At 45.4% G+C, this 12,352-nt stretch overlaps 1 protein-coding gene across 1 annotated transcript in view; it reads right to left on the minus strand.

Moving 5' to 3' along the window:
* LOC144124090 (ATP-binding cassette sub-family A member 7-like) overlaps nt 1–12,352 on the minus strand; it is a 35,396-nt gene that overhangs the window by 19,240 nt on the left and 3,804 nt on the right. Inside the window, exons 3-5 of the mRNA XM_077656756.1 lie at nt 10,488–10,641; nt 4,651–4,776; nt 1,752–2,009 (exon numbers count right to left, since the gene is read on the minus strand). Coding sequence (XP_077512882.1) covers nt 1,752–2,009; nt 4,651–4,776; nt 10,488–10,641 — 538 coding nt within the window. The remainder of the gene's footprint in view (nt 1–1,751; nt 2,010–4,650; nt 4,777–10,487; nt 10,642–12,352) is intronic.

Genomic DNA, 12,352 nt, shown 5'->3' on the forward strand with positions numbered 1-12,352 from the left:
AGATTTTATTTTAAAAACAGATGTTTATTTCTAGTGCCTGTGCATGAACACTAAGAAAGGCGAAAAAGCGCAATGCCTTTCTAGGGCTTGGTCGATAACGTGCGTGATCATTCGAAGACCAAGAAATACACAGGCGATCATAAAATGGGATGCGATAGATATGCGTCATCAGTATTGCTGGCGTAGATTTGTCGTACTGCAAATAAAAATTATTCGTCTCGTCGCAAACTTTGAAGCAGCGTGAATTATTAAGCCAGAATGACATCGCTCAATACAATTCGTGTGGACAATATCAATCAATTTCGTTTGCAGCAAATATTGTACTTTTCTTCCACAGGTACAAGAAATTTCTCACAAGTCTGGTCTCTACAACAGTTTAGAACCATTTACAAACTATAATTATTGGCTCACGTTCTTCCACTTCTTTTCTGCTAGATTTACTCTAAAACATTTGAGAACTACCTTTGTGAAAATTTCATCTGTATCTTTCCATCTGTCATTACTTCAGATGTTATACAAAACTTTACGAACTGTTTTCATATTGCTGAACTGTATCCATTGTGTTTACCATTGAAAAACTTTTTGTTGGCTTCTCTCTGTTGCGTTACACTGATGTATCTATTGTATAAGTTTTTATTAATGATTCTATATTGTTCATGAATTATTTCCTTCGTTTGCTGCTGCCATACAATGTATTGGTTTCCTGGGCCAGGCGACTATTCAATAACTTTTGATTTGACTTAATTTGGTTCTACACCCCGCTTTTCCATTCACCGCCTTCCCCCTGCGTCTTCGAATTTGGTTTCGCCTCGCTTGTTCGTTATAGGTGTAGAGGTTGATGGAGGCTTACACACACACACACACACACACACACACACACACACACACACACACACACACACACACACACACACACACACACACACACACACACACACACACACACACACACACACACACACACACACACACACACACACACACACACACACACACACACACACACACACACACACACACACACACACACACACACACACACACACACACACACACACACACACACACACACACACACACACACACACACACACACACACACACACACACACACACACACACACACACACACACACACACACACACACACACACACACACACACACACACACACACACACACACACACACACACACACACACACACACACACACACACACACACACACACACACACACACACACACACACACACACACACACACACACACACACACACACACACACACACACACACACACACACACACACACACACACACACACACACACACACACACACACACACACACACACACACACACACACACACACACACACACACACACACACACACACACACACACACACACACACACGCACGCACACACGCACACACACACACACACAGTGGTCGCCGTGGCGATGGTATTTCGATGGAGGAGAAATGCTAGAGACCCGTGTACTGTGCGATGTCAGTGCACGTTAAAGAACCCCACGTGGTAGAATTTTGCGGAGCCCTTCTTTACGGCGTCCCTGATGGCCTGGGTCGCTTTTGGAAGTTTTATAAACCATAAAACACACAGTGGTACTTTGTCGGAAGAGCACTATACAGCTGGTACGGTAAAAAACGGGGTGCTATTGTCCTTGCTGCTTCCTTGACTCAGTGGAGAGCACCGGCACAGGCGTGGACGGAGGACAAGCCGAGACTCACGCTGACAGCACTGTTTCACCGACTTCTTCGCCTCGATGGTCCTGGCTTGACATTCAGAAATCAGCGTCTCTCCACCAGCTTTACAGATGGCGTTCTCGGCGGCCAGCTGCATCAGCTTCATCATGCCGCGCGAGTACGAGTAATTGGGCAGCAGCCGCGCGATCTGCAGCACGAACTCTAGGAGCACCGTCAGTGGGAAGCTTTCAAGGGTGGCCGCATAGTGTTCCATAAACACTGAGCCCAGGCAGCACAGCGAAGCTGCAAAGGGCACAGGTAATGAGAAGAGATATGTAACAGCAGTAAAGTGAGCAGCTGATGCCGAAATAATTCGGTGAACATCATAATTCAGCTTCGTGCTTCCGTCCATCCTGTAAGAGGGGTGCTGGGGTAGTGGGGTGCGAAAGCTTTGCCAGACTATTCAGCCTAGACAGACAACCTAGGACTTCTGACTTCTTTTCATTGATTGTTTATTTTTGTAATATCTTGCAAAACACAAAATTGATGGACCGATACCTATAGGTTTGTTCCGGGTCCATGGTCAATACAGGATACACACCTAACTAAAAAATGTTTAAAGCAGCGGTTAATGCAACCGTTAACAGCTCCTTAACTTTGCTGAAGAGCATTTTTTTATAGTCGCGTATACACCGTCTTTGGAACTACAGACGAACTAAGCTGAAGCGCTTTAGACGGAACCTACCTCATGTTTTCATAGGGCAATCTGTGTTTGTTAATGTGGCCTTGGCCTACGCTGTACTGTTTTCATTATGGTCAGTACAATGACATTAGAAGCGCTCTGGTGCTTGCAGCGGCCCAAATGAAAAATCCGCAGAGGCAAAACAAAATGCTTCATAATGTATTTATAGCGCGTGAATCTATGCGCCTTGCAGTGAACTCGACCTTGGGATGGAGATGATCTGAATCTGATTAGTTAGCTTATCTTTTTTTGTGTCAAGAGCAGAATTTCATTGCTCAGAAAAATCTTCCTTTTGTCGTCGATGCTACCATTTAGACGGAGACTAATTTACCATTCGGTCCCACCATTCCCTTGTCTGTGATGAAAGAATTATCTTAGGAGTACCTAAACTATTTAAAGAAGTAACGTCGGTTTTATGGCAATGCTTTGAATTCCTCCGCTGACGTGCTGCATATCCTCCATACCCAGCAATGCTGGACAAAAAGGTTTTTGAACAGGAAAGAGTATATAAGCGCATTTTATTTTACATAGATCAACATTGCACTATAAAAAAAGCCATAAATATGTAGATCTCCCGTCGGCAGGCTTACATTTTTTTTTGTCGTAAAAGCGTTCTCCACTGGTTTTCTACGACAATCTTAACTGCTCGATGCTATCGATGGAAACACTACAAAAGAAAGATTTGCTACATATCGAAAAAATGTACCATTATCTTGTATATTTCAACAACAGTGTCATACAGTTTTCGAATTTTCAAAATTTTTGTACTAGAATGTTGGATGAAAAGTTGCGGAGGGAGTTTGGCGGCATGGTCCTCGAGTTTCTGAAACATCAACTGGTTTTTGCGACGCTCTTAACACCTGGTTGAGTCATACTGCAGTGTTTTTATTTTTAAATCATGCGACATGCTAATGCTAAATGCGATAACGTGACGACACTGCGTACGCTAGGTGAGGTTTAAAAGTTAGCAAGGTGTATTGGCTCAAGTTTTAAATCACTATTAAGTTTCGCAATATACTGTTTAAGCCAATTAAATCATATACGGGCATCTACAAGAAAAGGGCGCTGAATGTGCCGCACCTTCCTTTGATTGTCATAGCGAAATTAAACTCCCAAGTCGTCAACATTAAGAGGGTGATGACAGCGAGAGCTCTAGAACCTTTTAAATTGAAGCGTCAAGCTTTCTCCACAAAACTGCGACCACTGCTTCACAAACTGATTGCATTTTGTCACGAGAAATACGTCAACTTTCGCATGAAAGCGCCCACAGAAAGGCCCTATCACTCAACATGCAACGAAAAAGAAATTTTTCGGAAATGAACGGTTTCATGAAAGGTTTTATAAGATGCTCTTAGCAAACTTCCTTGCATCATCTTATGTGGAACTTCTACATGCTACAACTCTTGCTCTAAAACTCATACACGCTAATGGGCTCTCGTCTAGTATTTTGGCAGCCGAGAATGCAAGGGATTTTATAGTCCTTACCAGAAAATTTGTAAATTTTAGAATTGGGATTGGTACCTCAATATCCCGGGAACCAACAAGCGCAGGACTGTCGCATTCATGAACTGCACAAAAATGACCCATCAACAAACCACGTAGTAGAGGTGAGCTTTCTGCGCCCAAGCCTGTACTAATGATAGAAACTCTACCTCAAAGCCTCTACAGTGAGAAGTGAACACTATGAATGATAGCGGACGGTTGTATTGGGGCTGTCCTGATGATAATAACTACGCTCCTTTATGTGGTGGTTTGTGATGCCTCGACAGGTCACGCCGTAAATCGCGAGACACAGGGTAGTCTGCGGCCCGGAATCTTAGTTATTAGAACCATAATAGCATGTTTGCTTAAAAATGAGGAGGCATAAAGCAAAACAAATTGCTGGGCTAGTTGGCACGTACTGAATAAAGGAAAAGTTCCACAGCGCTTAAAAAACGAGCACACAGTAGACAAGGACAGGACAGGCGCTGGTGAGGAATAAAGCGGGTGCTGTGATTTCACATGAAATTGAATTAAAATTGTTTCCAGTACAATTTCATCCGCGTCTTGCGACGCGATTTTCCTGCAGTTTTAAGTGTGTGCCGAGTACGTTCAATAAGAATAACCTTATCGTTCATGCCCCTCTACCTCGTTTACATTACAGCATCAACTAATCGTCGTTTCCGTCTCAGTACACGCTCCATGCAGGACGGGCACACTTACAAATGAGAAATGTGGCAATTGCAAGCGTGGAGAATCCAAAGCCGGGGTTGTCGAAACAGAAGGAGCATACGTAGATGAACGGTAGAGCGGCGAAGCCGTGCAGAATGTTCATTAGAAATATTTGTTCTGCAAAACAGAAACGTCTTAATGTTGAAACTGCTAAAAAAAGGGTTCGCATCTGAACACAGAGAACAGATTCTGTCTAGAATGTATATGGTTAAGTAAAATGAAAGGCAGTCGACGTTTATTATCTAAAGGTGGCCGTGCAACTCCGGCCGGCCTAGTTCGAGACCAGCAATATGGCCGGTACGTTTTAATAAATGGTCGGTTTCGCTTTAAGGGACATTTAATCTGTTGGATCAAATTCGTGACGAAGCAACCGCATTCGTGGTTAATCACATTCGTGATGATTTCGATGCCTAAAACATCTTCCGTCTCTCTTTAGTCCATGAAGTGGTCCCCAACGGCGGTCGCGATTCGAGTAGCGTCGCACGAGCTTTTCTAGCATAACAGTACCGAAAAATAGTGAGTCCGTAATGTTCCTCGTAACCAGCCTCCTTGATTTCGGACTACATGTCACAAGGTCATACTTTATTCTAGCGATTTTAGCAGCAGAAATATTTTCAAGCAATTTCTCTGGCACTTGGTGCGACCCTATTTTTTTTCGCGGTTTATAAGGTTAAAAAGGTTAATTTAGAAAGCACGCCATACGAGCAAGAGAGGAAGTACTGCAATTAGTTTTAGCGGGCCTCGGTACGTGACTTAAGTTTCGCACAATTATGTCATTAGCAGTTTGTAACACTCCCTCTTCTACCTAAATACTAAATACTAGCAGCACAGTTCGCTCCGCAATGAGTCACAATCGCACTGATTTGGACGCCCCGGTTGGCTTACTCGTCGAAATGCGCCGCCACATATGTTCAACGGCAGCTTGTTTACTGTCAAAGCCAATTAGAGAAAAACAGGAAGGAAATAAAAAAAACTGGAAGCGCCGCCTTAAAAGTACGCTTAAGAGTAATCTGAAATAGTCTTTATACCGCGGGAATCTACACTCTCCGAGCATTCTCAGAAACTTCGCATAATTGTTCAGTGCGGCACATTTTCCCATTAAACCAAATTAAACATCCCGGTTCCCGCCGTTTCTTTTGAGAATAACGGCCTGAGGGGCGAGTTGGTGCATGATGAAATGAACGGCGGCGCAAATGAGAACACGGACAAGAAAGAGACACCACATGCGCACGTGTTCTGTCGTTTGCAGCGTAGCCGAGACCCTCCTTCAAAAAAAAAAAAAATGAAAGGCAAGAGGAAAAAATACCTTGCTAAGCCGGGATCAAGAAGACCACAAGTGGTCCCCTATATACACCGAGTGGCGCACAGTTTGAAGAAGGTTGCTCGCCGGTTCTACGTTCCTGTCGTTTTCTCCGCGCCCAAAAAGCTGAGCGGGTTATGCTCGCGGATCGGCCAGAAGAACAAAGCCCTGTGCGAAAAGAGGCACGGCAAGCAATTCGTATCCTGTGCTGTCGGAGTGGTTTATGAAATCCCACTGACGTGTGGAAGGGTCTATATAGGCCAGACGGGTCGCTGCATTAACGACAGGGCACGGGAGCATGAGAAAACGTTAGAAAGCGGAGGCGGGTCAAATTTGCCTCCCCCTTGTAGAGACTGCAAGTGTGAGCCGCTGCTTAACGAAATAAAGATTCTGGGCAGGAGTCGCGATCAGGTGGCGCGTGAAATACTTGAGGCCTTTATAATAAAAAAGAAAGGAAGCACATGTGTCAGCGACGCCTCGGTATTCCTCCGTAGAAATGAAGTTTCCTTCCTAGACAGTTTTTTGTGACGTCATGTTCTGTTACTTTTCAGCCTAGCATTTCTAGCAGCCGTCTAGCAGCATTTCTAGCAGCATTTCTAGCAGCCGCTGTTAATTTTTTTATTGGTTTTATCTTTCTTTTTCTGACTGCCTTTGCTAAATATGTTTAAATCTGCTTTTGCTACGACTGTTATTGGTTTTTTACTTTATATTTTGTTTTTTGGTTTCTGACTGCTTTTGCTTCTCCTGTATGATTGCTGTTGCTATGATTGTTTGACACTGCTTTTGCTAAGAGATGGCCCCTATGTTTCGTTTTCTAATTCCTTTGATCAGAGATATCTGTTCGTCTAATCTGCAGTATATAGTCTGTTAACCTGATGTAGCGGTTTTTCATACCACGTGCTTGGTTCGAAGTGATAATGGGATTAGTATCATGCTTGAGCGGAACTGTTTAAATATACCACCTTTCCATGCAACAACCAGTTGGTAGTGTGCGCATGTGGTGTCTCTTTCTTGTCTGTGTCGTTATTTGCGCAGCACTTCTTTTGAACTCAGCTCCGAAAAAGACTAGGACTGAGCCAACACGTGGAGTTGCTTTCAGCCAGTCACATGGCAGCTTCGCTGTCGGTTTTATTTTGTTTAGTTTTTCGTGAATAAACAGTTTCAGTTGCAGACTACATAGCCGCCAATTAGGCCCAAGGAAATAAAAATACTCGTGGCCTCTTTGCTTTCGCCGATCGCTACGTATCACTCCACCGATGGCAGAGCGGCAGGCCACCACGAGGCTGGCTGAAAGGCACTCCACGCGTTTGCTCACTCCTCCTCTTTTCGGAGGCGAGTTGAAAACTAAAGCAGGAGCCGCGACGTTTACATCCATTTACTAGGGCAATCTGCCGCACAGGAAAACAATTCAAAGTTTCTAAGAATGCTCGAAGCATGCAGGTCAGTAAAAAGACCAGCTCAAAATCCTCTTCACTGAACCTTTAAGGATATGACGCGATAGCGTAATGGGTTAATTCTCATATATGCAGAAGGTGATTTCTTACTTTAGATTGACAGGTCCGTGAAGTCCTCATACCCCTCCTGCCGTAGCGGTGCAGCTGTTAAGCGATGCGCGACTGCCCTGGGATGGCAGGCGGTCACTAGTGGGCCTTGTGAGTACAAGGTTGCTATTCCCGAGCGACAAATCATTAAAAACTGCCACCGGCACGTCGGCGAGTTTTCTCACTATCCAGTGGTTGATGATGATGATGATAAACCTTTATTTGCCATCAGAATGGAGGCCCCCTACTCCCAACCTCCGGCACGCAGGCCGAGGGGCAGGGGCCGGGACCTCCGCGACTAGAGACAGGCAAGGAGTTTCTGACTCCTCGCGGCAGCTATCGCCAGATGGACCGCTTTCTTCTGCACGACGGGGTCCGTGCTTTGCAGAAGGGTTTCCCAGGCCTCTCTACTGTCTATGTTCTCTCGGAACCCTGGAGAATCCGCACATTCCCAAATCACATGGTTGAGGGTCCCCCTCTCCCCACACTTCCTACACTTATCAATATCCTCATCTTTTAAGACATGTGATGCCCACACTGGGTGTATGAAATTTTTTGCCTGTAGTCTCCTCCAAGCCGTAGCCTCTGTGTTAGTGAGCTCTTTGTCCGGGGGAGGAAAGAGTCTCCTGTTTAGTTTGTAATTTTCCACTATTTCTGTGTAATTTATCAGTCTCTCGTCCAGTTCCTTGCTATCGGGCGGTCCTGCCGCGGCTCGGAAGTAGAGATCTCGAGCCAGGGCGTTTGCCGCCTCGTTTCCTGGAACTGCCTCGTGGGCTGGTGTCCAAACGAGACTAATATTTCTATTTATTCTGCGTCCCTCTAGGATTCGCAGTGCTTCCTGAGTTATTCTGCCTCGGGCATAATTTTGGATAGCAGTCTTGCTATCGCTAATTATGTATTGTGCCTCCGTTCCCACGCAAGCCAGCGCTATTGCAACTTCTTCAGCCGACTCTGGATTTCGACTGGGTATGGTTGCGGAAGAGACAGCTGTACCCCGGCCACTAACGACCGTTGCCACCGGTGCTCCCAGTTTCCCGCTAGCCGCATCCGTGTAGGCCACTGCTTTCTCATTCATTTCGCCGAAGCGTTTGGTGAGCGCCTCAGCTCTCTTTCCCCTCCTTGCTTTGTTAAATGTACGGTGCATGTTTCTGGGTAAAGGATCTACCCTGATCTTTTCTCTGATGTACCTTAGGATGTCCCGCTTTACTAGAATACCCCTGTCCGTCTGGAGTCCTACCATGCTTAGAATCGCCCTTCCTGTGTTTGATTGGCTTAATCTGCCTTGCTGCACCGTTCTCGTGGCTTCAGCGATCTCTCTCTATGTATTGTGAATACCAATGTCTAGGCGTCTTTCAGTGGAGGTGCTTATGGGCAGGCCTAGGGCCCGTTTGTAGCATCCCCTTATGATCGTGTCTAGTTTATCCCGTTCTGAGGCGCGGATCTTCAAGTAGGGTGTAGCATAGCTTATCCGGCTGATAACGTATGCTTGCACGAACTTGATCAAGCTGTTCTCTCTGAGCCCTCGTCCTTTGAGTGCTATTCTTCTAAATATCCCTATGGCTTGCGCCGCATATCCCTCGAGCTTCTTCAGGGTTTCCCCGTTGTATCCGTCGCTCTGAATATGCAGTCCTAATATTCTAATCCTATCCACCATCGGCACGGGTTGTCCTCCGACCGTGATGTTGAAGTTGTTACTCTGTTTGAGTCTCAAGTGCCTAGGATTATACACCAGAAGCGCGGATTTCTCTGGTGAGCACGCTAGCCCTCTATTCGCTGCGTAGTTTACCACTACGTCCGCTGCCTCCTGTAGTTTATGCTCTATTTCGGCATCGCTGCCCTGATTGATCCAGATGTTTACGTCATCAGCATACATACTAAAGTGTATGTTGCCAATCTTTTTGAGCTTTTCCGGGAGACCTCTCATAGCAAGGTTAAATAGAAGCGGGGATAAGACCGATCCTTGCGGGGTGCCCCTACTCCCTAGCGTAATTACCCCCGACTCTATGTCTTGATATCTGATTTTTGCTGTTCTATTTGTCAGAAAGTCACTATCCAGTGGGCTGGTTGGGATGACGCCGCAAGGTCATGCGACCTAGATCATCCATCTGCCTCCTAGGTTGCTGTCTGGGCGCCACCTGCCAGAGTCATGCCCATGATTTTTGGCTCACAACGCCGACGCCTGCAATGCCGACACCAGATTTTCTGGTGAATGGATAACGCGATAAATTTGTTCGCCCATATATCCCAAGAAATGTGTTTTAGGATGCTCCCTCCTCCTCACCGCACGTGTCTAGCACGCGTGGGAACTAGCGAATAAGAGATCGGAATAAAGCGTAGTCGGAGAGTGCTTGACTTGCAGAAAGCTGCCCACTGTGAAGTTTTAAACACGACCGCGTTAAGTAGGCCGTGTTGCAGAAAAGCCGGCAACCGTCGTCAGCGTCGTTGGCCACGAGCGACAAATCCATGAAAAGTTCCAGAGAAGCAACGGAAGAGGCAGATGGCAACCTGCCACCGGATTAAGAGCAAACTGCTTACCGTGACAAGTGGCAGTTAAGTTAGTGTTTGGTCGCGAGAAGTTGCTCGGGAGGAGCAACCTGGGTCTCAGAAGCCCTACCGGTGTAGCAACCTGCCATCGTAGGCCAGGGGCACATCGGTTAACAGCTGCACACAGCTGCTGACCACTATACCAGCAGGGGTAAATAGTAATATATTGAGTTTGAAGTAGAGAATGACCAATTCCGCTTATATGGGCATTAACTAATGAAAATTATTCTGCCATACCCTCAGATCCCTCAGTGTCTCCTCTGTATCTCCTAACGAATGCAACTTCAGCAAGCATAGATCAGTGGCGACATATGGCGGGCAGAATTTTTTTGTAGTCGAGAACGGTTCGAAAAAAGATGTCGTATCAAATGTTCGGTTTTCGCTACTTGGCGCATTTCACGTCGCGAAGGTAGTGCGCTGACATTGCAGCGTGGGCTACTTACGTATGTGGGTGAAGTATAGCGTTTTCGACTGGAAATACGCGATCGGCGGGAGGACAAATATGGCGGTTCCCATGTAAAACATGAAGTCCCAAAGGAAACTGGTGGCCCAGTAAAGGGTTGGACTCACGCCTGCCACCACATGGAGGTGTTTAACCTGCAAAGAAGATCGCACCGGTCCTGGAGCGTTTCCACGACGCAGAATCAAAGCTACTTCGTAACCTGTATTACGTATGTGGTGTTCCATGCAGTGGAGTCCAGTGAGCTGGAGTACAAAGCGAATACCATTCCGTAGGTATAAATCAGAGTAAGCAAGCTCGAAATGAATTCATGTGTATATAATATAAATAGAGATTACAAAAAAAAAGCTCCTGAAAGATCACACTCATAAGACCTCTAACAACTATCTTGCTTAGGCTGTTTAAACCAGGAACCAACAGCCGCAACGAGTCCTGCAACCGTCGTCACAGAGAAGTTCAGTGTTTTTCACTGCAAATTATTTTACCGGCTGTCTGAAAATGTTCGTCCAGTAATGGAGGGAACCATAGCTTCAAATGCTTGGAAAAGGCATTGTGATGCGGTAATATACTACAATATGAAGTAAAGGAATTGTGTGTTGGTCATTTAAATGTTATATAGAAGCGCAGAATGAGTGTACGAGTAAAGATATCAAAAGTTTCATTTGGAATGTGGCGTTCGGGACATTTATTAACGTTATTAGAGGGAAGGAAACTGGTACCAGACTACAAAAACTTTAGAGAAATCAATATCATAGGTTTATACAAAGACGAACTAAATTAAAAAATATTAGGAAAATAGTACAAATAAGGCATAATGCATATACACACGACCAAGAACATTACCTTCAAATTAATGATCTGGTCATACCATTTTTCGAATGAAAACTGGAACACGTTATTCGTGTCATCGAATAAAGTTTACGAGACACCCTTTACACAAAGCATAAGCCTCATATGCGATTACTTTTATCACTCAGTGTTACATTCAAGGGTAGACCACTTCCGCGATTACGTTTAAAACTGGTATTATGTCGCTAATTCGGGGCACTGGTGGGAACAATTAGCTGCGCTGCTCTTATGTCGATGTTTCTGATCCTAATTCTACCGCCACTACTTGAATCGGGAGGCCCATGGACACGTTTTTGAACGCGATGAAAGCTTATGAAAGCCGTGTTGCGCATTGGGAATATTGTCATCGATAAACGATCGAAGCACAGACCAGGTTTAACTAGACTTGCTGGGCGAAAAAGACAGCAGGGCGCTCGAGCGAGGAAGATGACAATACTATAGCCCCTTGAATGGGCAAGGCATGGCAAGTACCAGCTAAAACAGCTCGGCCGCGGTATGAATGCTTATGGAAGCAGTGTTGTGCATTGGGAATATTTTTGGCGCCGAAAAATATACAGTGCGCCATTCGAAAAGTAAGAGCCCCTACCAAGGGCACTGGGCCGCTAGGTGATAATGGTGGGCACGGCTGGCGACGACGCGCCTCATATTTATAACGTCCTAGCATGAAAGTCAGTACTTCTGACATGTCCTGTGCACTATGCTTCATGAGAAATAGTTGCTTGAGCTAGAAAGAAAAAAAAGGATTACATAACGAAGCTTACAGTAATAATTTAGATTTAGCTCTTGCATTGGCGAATGGAAAAACTTAATCCGCCAGATGTGGTTCTATCGTGCACCGAGGTATAATCTCAGGGGCGTCTTCACGCCTCACATGCAATGAAAATTGTCTATGTTGCTCTGTGTAGCGAAACTCTGTCCGGGCTAGAAGTTTTGTTCCCTCAAGACTGCACTATTTGTGTAAACTGAGCAGACAAGGTCGGTGAACTTGTCACACCGGAA

The sequence above is a fragment of the Amblyomma americanum genome, chromosome 3 (assembly GCF_052857255.1).
Source record: "Amblyomma americanum isolate KBUSLIRL-KWMA chromosome 3, ASM5285725v1, whole genome shotgun sequence".
NCBI lineage: Eukaryota > Metazoa > Arthropoda > Arachnida > Ixodida > Ixodidae > Amblyomma > Amblyomma americanum.